Raw genomic sequence first — 23,313 nt, 5'->3', positions numbered from 1 at the left:
TTCAGGGGCAGCAACCCAACAACGGGTTGTCCGATTCATCTGAAAATTTCAGGGCAGATAGATCTTGACCTTATGAACAATTTTATCCCATGTCAGATTTGCTCTAAATGCTTTGGTTTTTGAGTTATAAGTCAAAAACTGCATTTTACCCCTATGTTCTATTTTTAGCCATGGCGGCCATCTTGGTTGGTTGGCCGGGTCAGGCCACACATTTTTTAAACTAGATACCCCAATGATGATTGTGGCCAAGTTTGGTTTAATTTGGCGCAGTAGTTTCAGAGGAGAAGACTTTTGTAAAAGTTAACGACTCTGGACGCCGGACTCCGGACGCCGGAAGCAAAGTAATGGGAAAAGCTCACTTGGCCCTTCGGGCCAGATGAGCTAAAAAGGTCATGTCAATACCTTTTCAATTTATATGTTTCACACAATGTGTATTGACTAATTTTCTTCCATTATATACATAGATGCGAAATACACATTTAGCCTTTACCAGGGAAAGGTAACTCCGAATGACTTTTCCTTTGAAGCAATTATTTCTATCAACAAATTTGTATGGTCTGCCTACAACAAACTTTTTTTAAAGGGGACTTTTGCAGTTTCTCATTTTAGGTAAAGAAATGTTTGTCTTCGTCAATTTCGGGCTGAAGCAGTAAACAATAGGGTTATGGATCTCTGTAAATAATGCAATGTGCAAATTTCGAGAGTAGAATGTTATTCATGTGTGAGATTCTTAATCTTAATTCAGAAAATTATGTGTTTTAAAATATACGACTGTATTTTACAAAAGCAGAATACATTTTGTTGAATTAATATTTTTTTGTCAACTCTGCTATATAAGGGGAGGTAACTAATATAAAGTACTTAATTGATTGAATCATACATATATACATCCTTTCTTAGTAAAAAAAATCCTTATGGGGTCAACTGACCATTTTGGTTGTGTTTGACTTATTGGTGGATCTTACTTTGCTGAGTATTATTGCTGTTTATAGTTTATCTCTATCTATTGTAATATTCAAGATATTAACCAAAAAATGCAAAATTTCCTTAAAATTACCAATTCAGGGACATCAACCCAACAAAAAGTTGTCTGATATGTCTGCAAATTTCATGGCAGATGGGATTTGACCTGATGAACATTTGGTTTGTGTCAGATTTGGTCTAAATGTTTTAGTTTCAGAGATATAAGCCAAAAACTGTGTTTTACCCCCCCCCCCCCCCCCCAATCTTCTATTTTCAGCCATGGCAGCCATCTTGGTTGATGGGCTAGGTATCAGATACATTTTTTGAACAAGATACCCTAATGATGATTTAGGCCAAGTTTGGTTTAATTTTGCTCAGTAATTTCAGATAAGTTTCTCCTAGTTATAACACTAAATCATATATTATAAACTTAAGGTGTTCTCCACTTACAAAGCATTTGAAATTTTAAATCTTAATAAGGACCTTTGATTTTTCCTCTTACTGTATGTTCACATATTTGGTTCTTTTGCAGATCTATTGAGAACAATTTTGTTGGAATGTAAGCACATACTTGCAGTAAAATGACTATGCTTTTGAGACGAGGATGGTTTAAGTTTAGGTCATACCAAAGTCAAATTTTTCTGGAATTAAGATTTGCAAGTAATGGAAAACCAAACCATAAACTGGGGAGACCTCAAATTCTGATCAAAGACGCCTTCCATCAAGGTCATCTCTTTCTCCAGGACAGCGTCTGAATTCATTGTTACCAGAACAGTTTCAAGTTGATGAACAACAAAAGACAACCGATAAGTCTGACAATAAAAATAAAGTAGAATACACAACAAAGAAAAGAACAGTGAAGAAGTACTCAGCATATGATAGAGTTAAAGATCAGCTGTCTACATATACAAATGACGATGAACCTGAATCATGACAAATTGAAGTATTAGAATTTAGGTATGCATGTATTAAGTTTAAATAAATTATTGTAAACATTGAAAATTAAAAATATGGGTGGCTGCGTAAAAAAAAATGTGTCGTCCAACCTTCCTCCCAAACCACCACATATTTTTTTCCTGCAATATCAGTATGTTGAAAATAATCATAACGAAAAACTAGAGGCTCTAAAGAGCCTGTGTCGCTCACCTTGGTCTATGTGAATACTAAACAAAGGACACAGATGGATTCAAGACAAAATTGTGGTTTGGTGATGGTGATGTGTTTGTAGATCTTACTTTACTGAACATTCTTGCTGCTTACAATTATCTCTATCTACAATGAACTTGACCCAGTAGTTACAGTGCCAGTGGAAAATGTTAGTAAAATTTTACAAATTTTGTGAAAATTGTTAAAACAAGAGTGCACACGCTGAAATGTCTCGCCTTCTTTACTAATCATTGATATTATGTTGATAGACCTAAATATAAAGCTTTATTACGACTGTCACATAAACTGAACATTAACCAAGAAAACAAAACATTGATCAATGAACCATGAAAATGAGGTCAAGGTCAGATGAACCATGCCAGGCAGACATGTACAGCTAACAATTCTTCAATACAACAAATATAGTTGACTTATTGCTTATAAATTAAGAAAAACAGACCAAAACACAAACACTTAACACTTAGCAATGGACCGTGAAAATGAGGTCACGGTCAAATAAAACCTGCGTAACAGACATAAAGATCATAAAATATTTCCTTACACCAAATATAGTTTACCTAATGCATTAAGTATTCATACCTGCCAACTGTCACTATTTGGGGGGGGGGGGGGGGGGGGGATTTCCCCCATGGAGGCTCCCAAATTGAAATTTTGAAAGAGCAATTTTGTTCACAATTTTAAACAAAACAATTAATTTTTCAATGAATTTAGGCTTATAAAAGTATGAAGAAGCCAAAAAACAACATTAAAATGAATTTGCAGGCCCCCTTGAAGATTTTTTTGGGACTATGACAGCCATCTTGCATGCAAAACCCCCATGGGCATTTTGAAAAGTTGGCAGGTATGAAAGTATTTGAAAAATAGACCAAAACTCAGAAACTTAACTTTGACCACTGAACCATGAAAATGAGGTCAAGGTCAGATGACACCTGTCAGTTAGACATGTACACCTTACAATCATTCCATACACCAAATATAGAAGACCTATTGCATAAAGTATAAGAAAAACAGACCAAAACACAAAAACTTAACTATAACCACTGAACCATGAAAATGAGGTCAAGGTCAAATGACACCTGCCAGTTGGACATGTACACCTTACAGTCCTTCCATACACCGAATATACTAGCCCTATTGCTTATAGTATCTGAGATATGGACTTGACCACCAAAACTTAACCTTGTTCACTGATCCATGAAATGAGGTCGAGGTCAAGTGAAAACTGTCTGACGGGCATGAGGACCTTGCAAGGTACGCACATACCAAATATAGTTATCCAATTACTTATAATAAGAGAGAAATTAACATTACAAAAAATATGAACTTTTTTTCAAGTAGTCACTGAACCATGAAAATGAGGTCAAGGACATTGGACATGTGACTGACGGAAAGTTCGTAACATGAGGCATCTATATACAAAGTATGAAGCATACAGGTCTTCTAACTTCTAAAATATAAAGCTTTTAAGAAGTTAGCTAACGCCGCCGCCGCCACCGGATTACTATCCCTATGTTGAGCTTTCTGCAACAAAAGTTGCAGGCTCGACAAAAATGACTATATAAAGGGCAATAACTCCTTAGGGGTCAATTGACCATTTTGGTCAGGTTGACTTCTTTTTAGGTCTTACTTTGCTGTTTACAGTTTATCTCTATCTATAATAATATTCAAGATAATAACCAAAAACAGAAAAATTTCCTTAAAATTATCAATTCAGGGGCAGCAACCCAACAACGGGTTGTTCGATTCGTCTGAAAATTTCAGGTCAGATAGATCTTGACCTGATGAACAATTTTACCCCATGTCAGATTTGCTCTAAATGCTTTGGGTTTTGAGTTATAAGCCAAAAAACCCATTTTACCCCTATGTTCTATTTTTAGCCGTGGCAGCCATCTTGGTTGGTTGGCAGGGTCACGCCACACATATTTTAAACTAGATACCCCAATGATGATTGTGGCCAAGTTTGGATTAATTTGTCCCAGTAGTTTCAGAGGAGAAGATTTTTGTAAAAGATAACTAAGTTTTACGAAAAATGGTTAAAAATGGACTAAAAAGGGCAACAACTCCTAAAGGGGTCAACTGACCATTTCGGTCACATTGACTTATTTGTAAATCTTACTTTGCTAAACATTATTGCTGTTTACAGTTTATCTCTATCTATAATAATATTCAAGATAATAACCAAAAACAGCAAAATTTCCGTAAAATTATCAATTCAGGGGCAGCAACCCAACAACGGGTTGTCCGATTCATCTGAAAATTTCAGGGCAGATAGATCTTGACCTTATGAACAATTTTATCCCATGTCAGATTTGCTCTAAATGCTTTGGTTTTTGAGTTATAAGTCAAAAACTGCATTTTACCCCTATGTTCTATTTTTAGCCATGGCGGCCATCTTGGTTGGTTGGCCGGGTCAGGCCACACATTTTTTAAACTAGATACCCCAATGATGATTGTGGCCAAGTTTGGTTTAATTTGGCGCAGTAGTTTCAGAGGAGAAGACTTTTGTAAAAGTTAACGACTCTGGACGCCGGACTCCGGACGCCGGAAGCAAAGTAATGGGAAAAGCTCACTTGGCCCTTCGGGCCAGATGAGCTAAAAAGGTGATATAGGGTATATGTCAATGAGACAGGAAACCAACAAAAAATAAGCAAGACATCTGGAGTGTGTTAAGCATTTGGGTTTTCATTAGCAATAGCAGGTCATTTTATTTACTGTATCTAAGTCCTGATTTTACTTGAGCTAAACTAAATAAAGCCTTATGACATGGTATCTGGTATGACAGATTTTACTTTCAACACATCGTACCTTAAGAATATCATAAGGATGAAGGAAATTTGTATTGGCATATGTGGTAAACAAACATAAGGCTAATATATGTCATAGTTTAATAAACAATGAAATAATTGGTATAAGCTTGCAAACTGACATTAAAAGACAGTAATCATGGTAATAGAAACCTGACAGAACCATTTTTTCCCCAACTCTAAAGTTTTTTTCCTGCTGAAATGAGGCTATCCTTACCAATATAAGACTAATAATTACTCAACTTCATTTCATGATTGTTCATCATTTCTTAAATAAAACTGTAAAGCTGTAACAGCAGGTAACTTTTTCTTTCTACATTTTGGTGAATTTATGTTAAAATACATGTTTTAGGTTGTCATTGAAATTTAGACAATTTATTAAAAAAGCTAAATAAATCATTTACTGTTTCTTGAAATACAATGATGCTCTTCAAAAGTTTTGTTTGAAATTAAAATATTAACATAGACATTGTCAGCAGGAATTGTTAAAATTTTGCTGTTGTTGATAAAAAATTTAAATCCATGTAAATAAAAAAGTAAAAGGAATGGTTTAAACACAAGTATTAATTTTCACACTATAAATGCATTTTTTTCATCAATATTTAATTCATCTAATTTTCATAAGAAACAAAATAAATTTATGAGAATACAGTTATACATTTATTGCACTTCCTAATTTTTGGCCAGAGATATTACATTTTACAGCATATTTTTTCTAGATTAAGACGCTGTCCATTAGCTTAGTTTTTAGTGTTTTCTTCATGTGGAGACATAGTTTTACAATATTTATGAACTATTTGTAAACTTGGTTCTTATATAAATGGTTACTAGATCAGAAATAATCATCTTTAAGCCACACAAGAGCCTCTAGTGTCAGAACTATATAACATAATTAAAACTGTATGTCGTTGAAACTTATTTACTATAATTTATGATAGATATAATAACAATTAATGTTTGTCATAGAATTTCTTTTAAAGAAGATCATAGTTCATAGCAGTCTTCACAATAACATTTAAATCCACTGGTCAAAACCAAAAAAAAGTAGTTTTATTCTAATATCAACTTGTAGAGAAGATAGATTTTATAGGCCTGAAAGCAGTTTTACAAAGCCTTGGCTTGTTCAGTTAGTTAAGTGTGAAAACTGATGCAAAGGACACAAATATACAATTATCTCTTTGCTTTTAAACAGTGTTCAGTACTTAAAGCATAAGAGCAAGTCTATTTTTCAAATATATAATGTACTGAACTCAGAATTATCACAGATTTTTTACTACATGAACATTTGTATACAATATTGTCCATATTTAAACAGTATCACATTATGGTACTACTTGAAGTTTATGTTTACTCCTCAACAGATGGCCATGCATCATCATCTTCTTGTAAAGTTTTCTTCAGTCCTACAAAGTAATATGCATTTAGAATAGTATACAGAGCAAATTTAACACAAAAATTTATAAGTTGTTTGGTTTTAGAAATGTATAAAATGTTACTATGCTCTTTAGTTTTATTGCTAAAAAAAGAAGACAGGTACTTAAGGTTTGTCTGTTTGTCCACCTGTCAGTCTGACAGGTAATTCAGTTTTCCACACTTTTTTTTTTGTGCTTGAAGATATTAATTTGATATTTGGTATATATTGTTTTATCATGACAAGTTACAGATCAAGTTCAATATTTTGTTCTGGCCAGATAATTTTGTGCAGAGTTATGGTCCTTAGACCTTAAAAAAAATCACTTAAGTACCGGTCTTTGTAAAAATCATGCAGAAGGTGATTCATGGCATGTCACAGAAGTAATTTTTTTTGCCCTATATCATAAGAACTTTGGTAGATGGTCAAAATTCTGTCTTTATTTTCCCTGTATTATGCCCGTTGCCATGGTAACCATCAAATCAACATTTTGCCTGAATATGTGAAAAAAGACCCTTTTTGAAAATATAAAATAAGGGAATTTAAAGTCCCATAGAAATAAAGTTAATCAATACAAAGGATATGTATATTTACAGTATTGACAAACAAAACCCCAAACTATATAAAAACGTTAAAATTGTGAATTTACTAAATAGTTTGTTTCCATAGCAACCATTTAAAAATGTGTTAAAATTCGAAAATGAAAAATTTCAAAAACTTTAAAATTTTAAATCTGTTTATCTCCCAAGACCAACAATACCATGACATGTCATTGACAAATTTTGACAGACCACATTCTATATATTCAGAAAATAAAAAGAAAGTCGTGTGTTTTTTTTTCTTTAAAAAAAAAATTTAGTCAAAAATTGTCAATTTTCACCAAAATTCAGATTAACAATCAGATGAATAATCAAAAATTTTGAACTTAAAAAGCTAAAACATTCCATTTATATGTGCAATTCTGACACACATTTGTTAATTTTAAAGGAGAATATATGATAAATGAAGATATACTTGTACAAAATGAAAAATCATCACTCTGGGTATGGTGCACCCCCCTTTTTTTTCGATTTTTTTTTTTTTTTTTTTTCAAAATTATAAAATTTGTTGAAAGAAATGTGGTATCTCATTGTGTTTACTTGTGAACTAAGTATTTTAAAAATTTAAGCATAACACAACTTCTAAAGTTGAGGGCAGCATGTGTACCCCCTCCCTTCAATCTAATATGTAAGATTTCTCAGAAGTTTAAAAAAAAAATGGTAATACGCATAACCCGTTGTCGTGTCTAAGACTGATGCTGTCAGTGAAAAAGAATAAAGTTGAATCCAAAACTTAATTACTAGTAAGTCTATGTATAAAGATAAGAGGATGTGTTGTAATTGTCAATGAGACAATTAACTCTCAACCAGAGAGAGCAAAGACATAGAAATAAACAACCACAGATCAACGTATATCCTTCAACAATGAGCATAACATGATTATCTATAAAACAAATCTTAATAAACATTTAAAAAAAAATAGCTCAGGATACTTTCTCTTTCAAAATGGCTATAAAGAAGTTACAGTAACAATTTAATGCAACTCATTGTTGGTTTTTGAAACAGATTGATGCTTTAAAAACTTTAACCCTAGACTAAGATCTGCTAAACAAGAAGACTCACCCTGAAATGTCTGGTTGGTTTTATTTATAATTGAATTACTTTTGAAACTCTGTAAGTGTTATGTAAAGATTTTAATACAAGTATCATATTAACTTAACATTATCAATGTTCTAAGAAAATGAGGTCAGGGTAAGATGAACTATGTCAGACAGACGAAAAAAAGAGAACGGAAACGGAAAATTCAGCATTTTTTCCATTTTTAAAGGGGCATAACTTATTGACAGTACCTGTTACACCAATAACATTCTAACTGTTCTGAATTTTATGGAAATAAGCATTGTGTATAAGTTTCAAAACATTTGGTTGTGGCAAACTTAAGTTAGAGAACGGAAACAAAAAAGTCAGCATTTTTTTTCCATTTGTATAAGGGTATAACTCTGGAACGGATGTACTTACAGACAAGGGTACAACTTAATGCCCCCTTTGCTACAGTGGGGCATACAAATTCTACATGTTCTATCTGAGGAAATATATACCAACGATCTACATTAATTGTGCAAGAATTTGTCAATGTTTCTATTGTATATGGTGGAAAAGGACAGCTTGTCTATTATTTTTTTTAAAACCTAACTGAATTATAATATTTGTATACCGCAGAATAATCGCGTTTTTTTATGGTTCTCAAAAATATTATCCTTGTGGCCCTGAGGAAAATTTGCTGGTCCGAACTATTGTATACTGTTTTGATTCTCAAACCTTTATGACAACCATGTGCAATGGCCATTCTTGAATTTTGCCTAATTTAATCAATTGTTATATTTACATATTTTTATGACCCCGCAGTGGCGGAGGGGGCATTAAGGTTAACCCTTGTCCGTCCGTCAGTATGTCCCAATGTTGGTTTCTGTTCTCTATCTTTAGTTTGCCTCAGCCAAATGTTATGAAACCTAATCACATTGCTTATTACCATAAAACAAGACTAAGTTTGGTGGTGTCACTTAAACCGTCCAAGAGTTATGCCCCTTTACAAATAGAAATATTGCTGAATTTCCGTTTCTGTTCTCTAACTTTAGTTTGTCTTTACCAGATGTTATTAAAATTATACACAATGCTTAAAACCACCAAATGCAGATCAACTTTGAATTTTGGTGGTGTAACTTTCACTGTTCTATGCAATGCCTCTTTATAGAGGGAAAAAGTTGCTGAATTTTTTGTTTTGTATTTCTTTCTTTAGTTTGCCTCAACCAAATGTTACGAAACTTTTACACAATTCTTATCACCATAAAAGTTAGTACACAATTGGTAAGTGTCTTCAGTCATGTCCGTTTATGACTTTTATGATATGGAAGCGGGAGCATCATCTGTGTCCAATGGACACATTCCGCATTTATTTCAAATCTTTTAGATAAGTTAGATTATTATATATTAGAATAAAAAGAAAGGTTCTGTAGTTCTTCTTCAATTTCAATTTTAGCACAGTTAAATCGACATAGTGACAAATAAGTGTTTGCATAAAGGTTTCGATACATGTCGATTTACATGGGAGGTAAATAGTAACAGCCATTATGTGTACATAATCTGACTCTGTGCAATAGTATACTAGTCCACAAAAGAAACGATGCAAGGCAATGTATTTTCCATAGATAATGAAATTGGAAACACTGTACCAAGATTAAAACTGTCCCATTTGTCTAATCTTTACAGAGTGTTATTATCTTATCAAAACCACTGATTTAAGACAAAAAAAATATTTTATTTTTTTTATTTTTGTTATATCAAAAATAGTATTTTTATAAATAAACCAGATGCTCCACATGGCGCAGCTTTATACGACCGCAGAGGTATTGCACAATACTTAACATAATAATTTTGGACCCCGATTTGGACCAACTTGAAAACTGGGCCCATAATCAAAAATCTATGACCATGTTTAGATTCAGCATATCAAAGAACCCCAAGAATTCTTTTTTTGTTAAAATCAAGCTAAGTTTAATTTTGGACCCTTTTGATCTTAATGTAGACCAATTTGAAAACAGGACCAAAAATTAAGAATCTGAATACACGGTTAGATTTGGCATATCAAAGAACCCCAATAATTAATTTTTTGATGAAATCAAACAAAGTTTAATTTTGGACCCTTTTGGCCCCTAATTCGTTGGGACCAAAACTCCCAAAATCAATCCAAACCTTTCTTTTGTGGTTATAAACCTTGTGTTAAAATTTCATAGATTTCTAATAACTTATGCTTAAGTTATTATGCAAAAACCAAGAAAAATGCTTATTTGGGACCTGTTTTTGGCCCCTAATTCCTAAACTGTTGGGACTAAAACTCCCAAAATCAATCCCAACCTTCCTGTTGTGGTCATAGAGACCTTATGTTAAAATTTTATAGATTTCTTTTTACTTATACTAAAGTTATTGTGCGAAAACCAAGAAAAATGCTTATTTGGGCCCTTTTTTGCCCCTAATTCCTAAACTGTTGGGACCAAAACACCAAGAATCAATGTCAACCTTTCTTTTATGGTCATAAACCATGTGTTTAAATTTCATAGATTTCAATTTACTTTTACTAAAGTTAGAGTGCGAAAACCAAATGTCTTCGGACGACGACGACGCCAACGTGATACCAATATGCGACCAAAAAATTTTCAATTAATAAAAATCGAAATTAGAACTTAATTTTTTTCGTTTAAACATGGTCTGCTTAAAATTTTGATTGCCATCCGTCCTTGTGTCCATTTGGCTGTCCTTGCAGCGCTCGCACATGTACAAATTATGTCAGATTTTTAAGAAACTAATACTTTAGGTTATTATAAGCAATATCTCGAACAAGTTAGATATTGGTGGTCAATCGACTTTAATAAAAACATTTCTAACCCTTGAAAATAATAAATTTATGGAAAATAGCCCCTTTAACGCTCCCACAGGTACAATTCTTGCCAGATTTTTAATAAAACTTATACACTAGATTAATATCAACAATATCTCGGATGAGTTCTATAATCATGGACAATTGACTTTTTTAAAAGAGTTATGACCCTTAAAAATATTAAAATTTATGGAAAGTTGCCTTGTTAGCGCTCTCGATGGTACAAATTTTTTATTTTTTATTTTCAGTTTATTTCTGATAGAACGGACGTAGTTTTTTTAGGTCACCGTTTCAAAGGAACTGTGAATTTTGCCATCACTTTGCTTCCGTTGTCGTCTGTCCGGTGTAAAATATTTGAAACATTTCCACTGAAACTACTTAACCAATTCCAGTAAAACTTATAAACTGAATGATCCTTAGGATATCTAGAATTAAGTTTGTGTTCTATTTTCTATTTTGTAAAAAAACATGGCCGCCATGGGTAAAATAAGAACATAGGGGTAAAATGCAGTGTGTAGCTCATATCTCAAACACTAAAGCCTTTTAAGAGCAAATTTTCAGATGAATCTAACAACCCATTGTTGGGTTGCTGCCACTTAATTGTTAATTGTACGGAAATTTTGCAGTTTTGGTTATTATCTTGAATATCATTAATGACAAAGATAAACTGTAAACAGCACAACTTTCAGCAAAGTAGGATCTACAAATAAGTTTATTATGACCAGAATTGTCAATTGAATCCGTATGGAGTTATAGCCCTTTAAAGAAATTTTTCACAATTTGTTCATCTAGTTTGCTTCCTTTAAAAAAAATCTTCTTTTGATATTGAATATGCTTAATCAATTTCAGCCCAACTTGGGAGTTATAATCTTGTATAAATTTAGTTTTTTATTTCCTTGTACTTCAAGAAACTTAGCCACTATGGCTAAAATGGAACATAGGGGTAAAATTCATTTTTTGCTTTTGAAGAAAAAACGACAGATACAAAGAACATTTAAATGGAATAATTATTGTTAAGCCACTCATTGATATATATTGAAGGGACAAATAATCATTGATGCAAGATTTAACCAAAAATTACAGGTGATCGATTCAGGTTCTTTAGAGTCAATTTTAAAGACCATGAAATAGAATCTAAAGATTTTAAATTTCTGTTTGGGTTGTTCTCTCTTTGACACATTCCCCATTTCTAAAAAAAAATCTAATATATAAAAATGGTGTAGGGGGTTCTATTATTGCCCTCACCCTTTGAAGAAATTTCATGTTTTAATGCTCAAAATGTTCACAATTGAATTCCATCTTTTAAATTTATTAATAATTTTTTGAATTTTGAAAAAAAAGGGGGGGCACCATGCCCAGAAAGAAAAAATGTCCTTCTCTACAAAAATATCTCTATCAATCATATTTTCTCATTTATAATTACCAAATTTGTGTCAGGAATGCACGCATAAATGGAATGTTTTAGCTTTTTAAGTTCAAAATGTTTCAGTATTCATCTGTTTGGTAATCTGAATTTTGGTGAAAATTGACAATTTTTGACTAAAATTATTTTTTTAAAGAAAAAAAAACACACGACTTTCTTTTTATTTTCTGAATATATAGAATGTGGTCTTTCAAAATTTGTCAATGACATGTCATGGTATTGTTGGTCTTGGGAGATAAACAGATTTAAAATTTTAAAGTTTTTGAAATTTTTCATTTTCGAATTTTAACACATTTTTAAATGGTTGCTATGGAAACAAACCATTTAGTAAATTCAAAATTTTAACGTTTTTGTATAGTTTGGGGTTGTGTTTGTCAATACTGTAAATATACATATTGTTTGTATTGATTAACTTTATTTCTATGGTTCTTTAAAATCCATTATATTTCAATTTTCAAAGGCTACTTATGGACGTATTTAGGCAAAATTTTGTAAGGATGGTTTCCATGGCAACCAAAGTTGAAAAGAAAAAATTAATACAGAAAACTTATTTTCATACCATACCTTCATCATAAACAAAATATAAAGACATTTGAAGAGGGGTCATGAATCGCCCATCAACAGGAACCTGCATGATTCTTACAAAGACCGGTACTTAAGTGATCAGTTTTTGTCACATTTTTCCCCTCATACTTGAAGATATTGACTTAATAAATTGTCATATATCAAGTAAGCATTTTGTTCGAGTACAATTATTTTTAACCAGTAGGGGACTACTTGTTAACTCTGTTTTATAAGTTTGTTTTAAAACAGTCTGAAGTAAATGTTCAGATAATCTCCTATATTACCTATCAGATTATAGATTTGAGCAAAAAGCTGGTTAATTTTGTTACAAAATATCAAAGAGAGTTTAGGCTTAAATCTATAATCTGATATGTATCATAGTAGATTATCTGAATATATGGATTCTTTGACATCTTTTTTTCAATACAAAGATTTTTGTAAACATGTGAAAATATCAAATTACTTTGGAACTTTCATGATGACTTATACATTTATATTGAAAACACCCTCAAAAGTAAATGATTTACTGTTCTGCTAGAAATGCTATCACATGTTAAATATGTTTAATGGCTTTCTAAACTTTTATTTCACCCAGAGTATACTAGTTAAAGGTTGTACCAGAATTGTGTGCTGTAGATCCTTTAGTAATTAATAACCAACTTTTTCTATGTATGATGTGTCTATGATAATGAATAACAAATGTGAGTGAGTGATTTTTCAGCACTTTTTAGGACCATGCAACCTTCACAAAGGGTAAAAATATGTGTAAGTCACATCTAATCCAGTAAGTTTAATAGTAGGAATATAACACTGGACTAAGATGATAAAAAAAATTATAGATAGTCCAGTGTCCTTTTCCAGAAGTTCACAGTACTTACTATTCATATCAAATCTTGATTTTCTAGGATCATTAAAGATGTCGTCAGGCGAGTTGTCACCTGAAGAAATGTACCATGATGCACTTGCAGGACTAGCAGAATCATACTGACTGTCATGATCACACTCTTCACAACGTTTTGGGGAAGCATGGGGACCTCTTGGATAGCCATCATCATCAGGATCCTTCATGTAACTTCTGATAGCTCCTGCATGATGTAAAGCTCTGCTACGTTTCCAAACTTGATGACTGATATCTATTGCCATAATCTGAAAATTTAATTTTGATTTATCATGAAAAGTTGTGGTCTTGTAAATACTTTTCTTATATAAATATTTCAAGATAATTTCATATGTTTTATATTTTTGAAAAAATGCATTCCTAAAATGAACAGAAAAATATTTAAGTGCAGACTATTTAAGATAATATTAAAGTAATAGTATACACTCCTACAAGTTTATGATTCTTTTGAATTTTTTCATTAGTTTTGCTGATCAGAATTTCTTCTCATTTAAGTTTGATTAATGATCCTAAGCTTCCTTTAGCCTTATAACATTAGGTCCCAAAACAAAGTAATCGTCCTTTTGTTTTCGTTGTCCACAAATATATTCCCTAGTGTGGACAGTGTGTTTCTTGAAAATTTATTTTATACCCCTTTCAAAATTAAATTTATTTTTTCATGTTTTATGCCTCAAATAGCATGTAGGGGGTTGAAATTACACTGTAATAAAATTTTGGTAATGAATTTAAAGTAAAGAAGTAATTTGGTCCAGCTGAAAAAGGTTAAAAATAAGATTTTTAGACCCCCTTAACACAATATTTTGAGTAAGACCTGATGAAGTTTTTTATAATTTTAATAATGTCCCAAAAGTAGTACAACACAGTGTAAAAATATTATTGAAAAAGCGCAGATGGGATTTATTTTTATTTTCATTTATTGTCTATAAAATATGCACTACGAAATAACTGTGTTTTCCGGTCATTATTTAAGAAAAGTAACCAAGTTTTTTTCAGACAATTTTTTTCCATTTTCAAACAAGAGTCATGAACAATTTAGAAGATGATTCAAAATAAGAGACATGTGATAAAATATGTCGTTGACAAGATATTATATAAAAAGGGCTACCAAGATGCAACTATGATCAAATACGAAAAATAGGTGTTTAAATATATATGAGAAATGGGTGTTATTTAAGATTTGGCAGGTGTTATCTGTAAAAGAAGACTAATAAAATTGAGAATTGAAACAGGGAATGTAATACTTTGTCTTCCTCCATCAATAAAAGTTAAACTGACCCTGGTGCCATGAAATAGCACAATATTGCAGAAAGTGTCATTAAACATCAATCAATCAATCAAAACTATTAATATAAAATTATTCAATCACGATAAGTAAACATAAAAGGCATGTTAGCATAAATTTGCACTCTTGTAAAAACAGTTTCAAGCTGTCATCCCAAAACCGGTTAAATACATATTTTATTTGTGCGTCAACAGTTCAGGACATTATAATTGCTGTGCAAACATTTTATGGCTTATAATTTGAAACATCTCTTGAATAAACAAGGTACTATGTCAGAAGTTTGCAATAAATCTTCTAGGTATTTCTTTTAAGAAAAGTGCCTGATGTTTAATTAATGAGTGAACACAAATACCTAAAAATAGAATATATATTTTTGTAAAAGCTGCCTACCTCTTCACAGCATCGTTTACTAACAAGTGCCATGTAGTTAATCTTTGCCCATAGATGATCTCGCTTTCTGAGAAATCTTGGAAATTTGTCCTGCCATTTTTGACCAAGTGCCCAAGGAAATATCTCATACTTGTCCTCTTCTTCATCTTCTTCCATGTCATTACCTAAATACCTTCAATATTTAAGAGAAATTTGTCTTGATGGCACATCTTTTGTAGCCTGTTTATTTTTTACTTGTCAACTTTGGTCAATTTAAAAAAAAAGATTGAAGTATGCCATATGATATTGTATTGACACATGTCAAATGTTCAAGACCATATGTTGGTATTAAAATGTTTTTAGCTCACCTGGCCCAAAGGGCCAAGTGAGCTTTTCTCATCACTTGGCGTCCGGCGTCCGGCGTTGTTAACTTTTAAAAATCTTCTCCTCTGAAACTGCTGGGCCAAATTTAACCAAACTTAGCCACAATCATCATTGGGATATCCAGTTTAAAAAATGTGTCCAGTGACCCGGCCAACCAACCAGGATGGCCGCCATGGCTAAAAATAGAACATGGGGGTAAAATGCAGTTTTTGGCTTATAACTCAAAAACCAAAGCATTTAGACCAAACAATTGTTTATCAGATGATGATCTATCTGCCCTGAAATTTTCAGATGAATCGGACAACCCGTTGTTAGGTTGCTGCCCCCGAATTGGTAATTTTAAGGAAATTTTGCTGTTTTTGGTTATTATCTTGAATATTATTATAGATAGAGATAAACTGTAAACAGCAATAATGTTCAGCAAAGTAAGATTTACAAATAAGTCAAAATGACCAAGATGGTCAGTTGACCCCTTTAGGAGTTATTGCCCTTTATAGTCAATTTTTAACCATTTTTCGTAAATCTTAGTAATCTTTTAGAAAAATCTTCTCCTCTGAAACTACTGGCCCAAATTTAACCAAACTTGGCCACAATCATCATTTGGGTATCTAGTTTAAAAATGTGTCCAGTGACCCGGCCAACCAACCAAGATGGCCGCCATGGCTAAAAATAGAACATGGGGGTAAAATGCAGTTTTTGGCTTATAGCTCAACACCCAAAGCATTTAGACCAAACAATTGTTTATCAGATGATGATCTATCTGCCCTGAAATTTTCAGATGAATCGGACAACCCGTTGTTAGGTTGCTGCCCCCGAATTGGTAATTTTAAGGAAATTTTGCTGTTTTTGGTTATTATCTTGAATATTATTATAGATAGAGATAAACTGTAAACAGCAATAATGTTCAGCAAAGTAAGATTTACAAATAAGTCAAAATGACCAAGATGGTCAGTTGACCCCTTTAGGAGTTATTGCCCTTTATAGTCAATTTTTAACCATTTTTCGTAAATCTTAGTAATTTTTTAGAAAAATCTTCTCCTGAAACTACTGGCCCAAATTTAACCAAACTTGGCCACAATCATCATTTGGGTATCTAGTTTAAAAAATGTGTCCAGTGACTTGGCCAACCAACCAAGATGGCCGCCATGGCTAAAAATAAAACAAAAGGGTAAAACACAGTTTTTGGCTTATAACTCAAAAACCAAAGCATTAAGACCAAATCTGACATGAGTTAAAATTGTTTATCAGGTCAAGATCTATCTGACCTGAAATTTTCAGATGAATGGGACAACCGGTTGTTAATTGCCCCTGAATTGGTAATTTTAAGGAAATTTTGCCATTTTTTGTTATTATCTTGAATATTATTATAGATAAAGATAAACTGTAAACAGCAATAATGTTCAGCAAAGTAAGACCTAAAATAAGTCAACAAAATGGTCAATTGACCCCCTAAGGGGTTATTGCCCTTTATAGTCAATTTTTAACAATTTTCACTAACATTTTCCACTGAAACTAAATGGGCCAAGTTCATTATAGATAGAGATAATTGTAAGCAGCAAGAATCTTTGGTAAAGTAAGATCTACAAACACATCACCATCACCAAAACACAATTTTGTCATGAATCCATCTGTGTCCTTTGTTTAATATTCACATAGACCAAGGTGAGCGACACAGGCTCTTTAGAGCCTCTAGTTTGGGGTTTTATTTTGTTGTTAGGTTGTTGTCTTTTAACAAATACCTAAAACCTCTTTCTATTCATATGGTGTTCATTTAAGTGTCAGATGTAAAGAATAGTTTGCCCTAGTTTTTCAAGTTAAGATGTAGCATTTTTTCTCCTTCTGAAAATGATCACTTATTACTGAAATTATAATTTACCAACAGAATGTGATTCTTTCAAATTAATTAAAATTGATTTTGTAAACTTACTCTTGTATATAAATTCACAAATAACTACGTGCAATATTCACAATGTGCTTACATTATAATGAGAAAAGAACTCATCAAGTGAAAATTTTAGTTGTGTGCAATTATATCAGTACTCATAGATATTAAAATAAGATGATGATTAATGAATTTTTCATATCAATTTTTTGATACTTGTATAAAAAAAGTTGTATAAAATATAAAAATTTATGGAACGAAGTAAAAGCCTCAAGTGGAAATACTATAATTTTGGCTTGGTCTCATGAAAATCATGATAAAAGGGAAGTTACTTTTCTGATGCCTTTATAAATGGCTGTTTAAATGATTTGTGTCATATAAGTTCCAATTAAGGAAATCTACCTGTACATACAGTACACCTTCAATTAGCAAGTGTTGAAGTAATAGTTGTAAGTTTGTTTTTAATCCTGGCACAGACTTTAAAATTTTACTCAGTCTAACTAAGTTTGAACCTCAAACTAATTGCAACAGAAAATGATTTAGTTCTAATCTATAGCATTAAGCTAAAAAATAAACAGAAAAAAGTTCCTTAAAATCTAACTTGAGGAAAACTCAAAATCAGTATTTTTAATTCCTAATAGAAATTATCATTGGAAAGGGAGATAACTCCGGCAAAAATTAGTTTGATTTTCTTTAAAATTTATATAAAATATGATTTCTTTAATTGGTTTATAAGTTCGTATACGATAATATTATATAATCTTCTGCTCATGAAATGTACAAACCCAAAGTGTTATGGGTATTTCTTTTTTTTTTTTGGCACATTTTTCATTAAAGAAATTGCTAATTTATGGCTTTGTGATCATTTTGAAAAAATAATGTGAATATTTGGTATTGTTTATATTCTATAATTTAAATTATATTTGTTCAGCATCTACCTTGTTTAAATAAACTTTAAACCACAAAAAGAAGAATATATGCTTAGTTTAATTGTTAGTTTTATATAATTTGAGAATCTTTAACTTGACATGCTGAAAAATCTAATAAATGGTCAACTAATGAATTATGTAGCTTGTTGATAAAAGATATGAAAACACCTCTTAATAGAGATCTTTGTTATACTCTAAGGACTGCTAAAATATCAAGAATCAATACATTCTGTTGAATAAAAGCGTTAAAATTTTAATTTTGTCAGTCTTCACGACGAACTTTTAAATCTACAGGCCCGGAGCTCAATTTTTGAAATTTTTTAGTTAGTTTCTGTTGGCCTGTAGATATGATTTTTACAGGCCCGAGAGCAATTTTACTAGCCTGGGCTGCCTGGGCTGCCACTCAGCGTGAAGACTGTTTTGTATCAATTTTTACTGATATTTCTGCCTTTTTGCAGAGTTATCTCCCATATCAATGCAAATTTCCATAGGAGTTTTAAAGCCATGATTTTTTAGTGGTCCTCAAGTTAAATTTTATGGGACTTTTTCTTTGTATATTTGGGGTATAATGCTAAAGATTAAAATTTAAAAATCTTCTGTTGCAATTACTTCAAGTCTAGGGTCAAATTTATGCTAGATTGACTGGACTACGTGTATTTATGAAGAAACTATTATGATATTTGATAGACTTTTGATATTTGACTGGTGTTGCATTGGATTTTTAGTAAATTTGAAAAGCCTAACTCCTTCTTCCAGATGTATTGAATCAGTCTGTTTCATGTGTAAAGCAAATTCTTGTTTAGCTTGACAGGCATTTATTAGGTGTCTGGTCACTTTTTGAAAAGCACAACTAACTTTTTACCAATTTTATCATGCTTAATTACATTAATGCTTATTGCTATATTATGGCTAGTATGCCAGTATAAATATACATACAAATAAAAACTTACAAGTGCTTTTTAATATAATTATAAGATGTGGTATAATTGCCAATGAGTAAACATTCCACCAGAGACCATTGAAATTAATCCCTGTAGATTATTCATTTTGATTTAATCTAAATGACCTTAACTCTTTTATACAAGCATATGAATTGCCAAATGCCACAGTTCATAAAATTGCTGTAAGCAATTTTTCAAAACCTTTGCTATTTATGTTTTTAATTTGCATATCAAAATCAGTTCTTCAGAAGAAAAGTGTAAGGAATTTACAATCATACAAAATAAATGATAAATCTGGAGTTTCTTCTCTCTATTTTTTTATTTGAACAAATAAAAACATTAATAGAAGAAGAAAACAATCATGTCCCAGTGTTACCATTAATCTAAATCTGTGGATTATTGAAATAAATTCTTATATTAAGGTGGTACTACAGGGAGATAACTCTGTAAAAAAAACCTGAACATTTAATATAATTTTAATTTCTAAGGAAATCTCAAGCTTTTCAATGATCAAAATTAGTGTTTGCCAAACTACTTTATTATATATCCAATGAATACTTCCCGATAAAGTGTGAGGTTCAAGTTTTTTTTAAATTTTCATATTTTTGTCAAAGCATCAAAGGAAATATTCTGTCAAAATTTTATGAAAATTAAACAAGCCAAATTAATTTTAGTCAAGGTGTTTGGTACCACCTTAATGGCTTTTAGAATAAAATTGAGAATGGAGATGGGGAATGTTTCAAAGAGACAACAATCTTCCCAAAGAGCAGGGAGAAAATCCCTCAACAAGAGGCATACTTCTGCTGGCCACTAGCATATCAGTATTCAATGAAATTATGGAACAAGTCTCACTAGTATGTAGCAGAATTATTAAAATAAAAAAAAATAATCACACATCAATTGTGCTAAATTGTGGTACTGTGTGTAAAGCTACTGGTACTTACAATGCTACAAAAAAGTTTGTTCTTGTATATTCTCTGATTTTCAGATCAGCTCTTTTGAAGTATGCAAAAACCATGGCTATGAGATACTAAAAACAAAAGATTGAAATGTATACAAAATGTTTTATCATTAATTTGAAACTTGTAAATAGTTAAATTTCTTAAACTTTATCTTATGTAGATGCAGTTAATTTCACAAAACATACTTACTTAACCCCGACACATTATGTATGTATGTGCCTGTCCCAAGTCAGCAGCCTGTAATTCAGTGGTTGTAGTAGATATTTGTTATTCGTTCATTTTTTTTATATAAATAAGGCCGTTAGTTTTCTCGTTTGAATTGTTTTACATTGTTATTTAGGGGCCTTTTATAGCTGACTATGCGGTATGAGCTTTGCTCATTGTTGAAGGTCGTACAGTGACCTAAAGTTGTTGATTTCTGTGTCATTTTGGTCTCTTATGGAAAGTTGTCTCATTGGCATTCATACCACATCTTCTATTTTATAATTAATTGTTGTGTTGCTTATTCTTTGACAGTATTATTACCCTAACCTATAAATATGGCCAAAGTTTAACACAGATCTTTTTATAAATTTACCCTTTTTTCAATTTAAGGAACACCCACTTGAATTTCAAATAGTGGATACATTTGATTTAGAACAGGTAGCACAGCAGACAGTCTTCAACATTAGAAATGTGTCTGCTCAGCTTAAATAATGCTAAGTTTTATTTAATAAGACAGCACTACAGAACTAATACCTTATCAGATATTTTAATGCAACTGTCAGCCTCCAAAAAGTCTTGTACTACTTCATCTTCTGTTAAAAAAAAAGAAGATAATTCAATAAATTAAGTATAAACCAGAAAATTAGCAAAACCTATTTGTGTTGAAGAGTCAATTTTAATGGAAATTCATCTTCATGTGTAATTTTCCTATGAAAATACAAAAAAGGAATTAGGATGTTCTAATTAAAATCAAAATCCTGTTACTGCTTCTGTTCTGATAATTTGCATGGTTATGTTAAGTCTTCATGATGTCCATAGTGCTTCATTGGCGGATCCAGGGAGGGGGGTTCCAGGGGTTGGAACCACCCCTTTTTCTGGACGATCAATGCATTTGAATGGGGACATATAGTTGGAACACATCCCCCCCTTTCTCCTGGGTTGGGAACCCCCCTTTTTAAAATGTCTGGATCCACCCTGATGTTTGGTGACAGGAAAATGTTTTTTTTTCCCTTACCCTTTTGTCCAAAATCTGTCATTTTATTATGCCCTACCTACGATAGTAAAGGGGCATTATGTTTTCTGGTCTGTGCCTCCGTCCGTCTGTGCGTCCGTCCGCTTCAGGTTAAAGTTTTTGGTCAAGGTAGTTTTTGAAGAAGTTGAAGTCCAATCAACTTGAAACTTAGTACACATGTTCCCCATGATATTATCTTTCTAATTTTACTGCCAAATTATAGTTTTGACCCCAATTTCATGGTCCACTGAATATAGAAAATGATAGTGCGAAGTTCAGGTTAAAGTTTTTGGTCAAGGTAGTTTTTGATGAAGTTAAAGTTACATCAACTTGAAATTTAGTACACATGTTCCCCATGATATGATCTTTCTAATTTTAATTCCAAATTAAAGTTTTGACCCCAATTTCACGGTCCACTGAACATAGAAAATGATAGTGCGAGTGGGGCATTCGTGTACTATTGACACATTCTTGTTGTTTTTCTATTAGTATTAATTTCAATTTTGCTCACATTTTTCTGTACAATAGCAACATTAATACATTAGAACTGATTAAGAAACAATTTGTACTTGCTATTTACAATTCCAAGTTTACTTCCACAGCAGGCACTGGTGTCTCTTGTAAATTTAAAAAAAAACAATCAGACATTATACAATTATGAATAATTCAATATAAATTAATTATTATAAATGCAGAAAAACGCGAAAACTATTAAAACTAACCAAAAATAAATAATAATAACGATTTTGGGTAAAAGGGGTAAGGGCTAAACAAAATAGTGCCCTGTCCCTAGCCCAAGGCCTAGGTACCTATGGTCTATTCCTTAAGTGAGTGATGCCTTATGCTTAGCTTACCGTAGAAGTTTACTTTTATCTTGAACTTAATTAGTCTTAGGTGACTTACCTAAAAGGCGAAAAAATGCTCTCATTTCTTTTCCTTTGACAATAAAACTTTGTTTCCTGGATACCTCATGTCTTTGGAATAACGAAAAGTTGCTAGAAGTTGTACTTGCAACCAAACTACAGTGTCCATTTGTGTCAGCTATTATTGGCATTGATCTTGGTTGTGTTATTATCTCGTGTCCTCGATTTGCTTCGTAATGACAGCGATTGTGATATTCTGTGAGTTCATTTGCTTGTTCCAGTGGTGGTATTTGTATGACTTGAACACGTTCATTCGGTCTATGCTTTTTTGGAAAATTTGCTGTTTCATGTTCTGCATAATCAACTACATCCATAAATTCTGCGTTCCTGTCTGAATGCAATACTTGACAACTGTTAGTTGAAAATGACTTGTGGCGTTTTAGTTTTGGCTTAAGAAACGAATGTGTGAAACTTGGAAGCATCTGTGTTTCGAGCAAAAATGTCTATAAATGTCTATATTGCAAATCAGCTGTTTCGGTCGCACCTGCAACTTTGTCGTCTGCAAATGTAAATAGATATTCGGGTTTCTTGGGAGTTAGCGAATCGATATCATTGGATCCAGATACTTTCCGAGTAGCAATGCTGAATTTTAAGTTGTCTCCCTTTGAAAACAAAGTCTGACAAGTCCAAACTTGAACCTCTATGCCCAGACTCGCGAAAACGTCAAAAAAACGTCGAAAAAAATATTACGTCAGCTATCGATTTATAGGAGTAAATAGCTGCGG

The 23,313-nt window shown here is 32.0% G+C and overlaps 1 protein-coding gene and 1 long non-coding RNA gene across 2 annotated transcripts; one reads left to right on the top strand and one right to left on the bottom strand.

Moving 5' to 3' along the window:
* The first annotated feature begins 496 nt into the window (after positions 1-496).
* Positions 497-13,842, top strand: LOC143069330 (uncharacterized). The gene is made up of 3 exons (XR_012976363.1): positions 497-609; positions 1,496-1,920; positions 13,708-13,842. It is a non-coding gene; the product is annotated as an uncharacterized LOC143069330 (long non-coding RNA).
* On the bottom strand, positions 5,002-23,122 carry LOC143069329 (speedy protein 1-B-like). Its single transcript, XM_076243911.1, has 6 exons — positions 22,569-23,122; positions 21,188-21,246; positions 20,432-20,517; positions 15,373-15,544; positions 13,681-13,948; positions 5,002-6,337 (listed from the first exon to the last, which is right to left on the bottom strand). Exons 1-6 carry the CDS (start codon positions 23,008-23,010, stop codon positions 6,282-6,284), a joined length of 1,083 nt encoding a protein of 360 aa, XP_076100026.1. The 5' UTR covers positions 23,011-23,122; the 3' UTR covers positions 5,002-6,281.
* Between the last annotated feature and the right edge of the window lie 191 nt (positions 23,123-23,313).

The sequence above is a fragment of the Mytilus galloprovincialis genome, chromosome 3 (genome assembly GCF_965363235.1).
Source record: "Mytilus galloprovincialis chromosome 3, xbMytGall1.hap1.1, whole genome shotgun sequence".
Lineage (NCBI taxonomy): Eukaryota > Metazoa > Mollusca > Bivalvia > Mytilida > Mytilidae > Mytilus > Mytilus galloprovincialis.
Note: the sequence above shows the minus strand (reverse complement) of the source record. Positions and strands in the feature narration are given on the sequence as shown.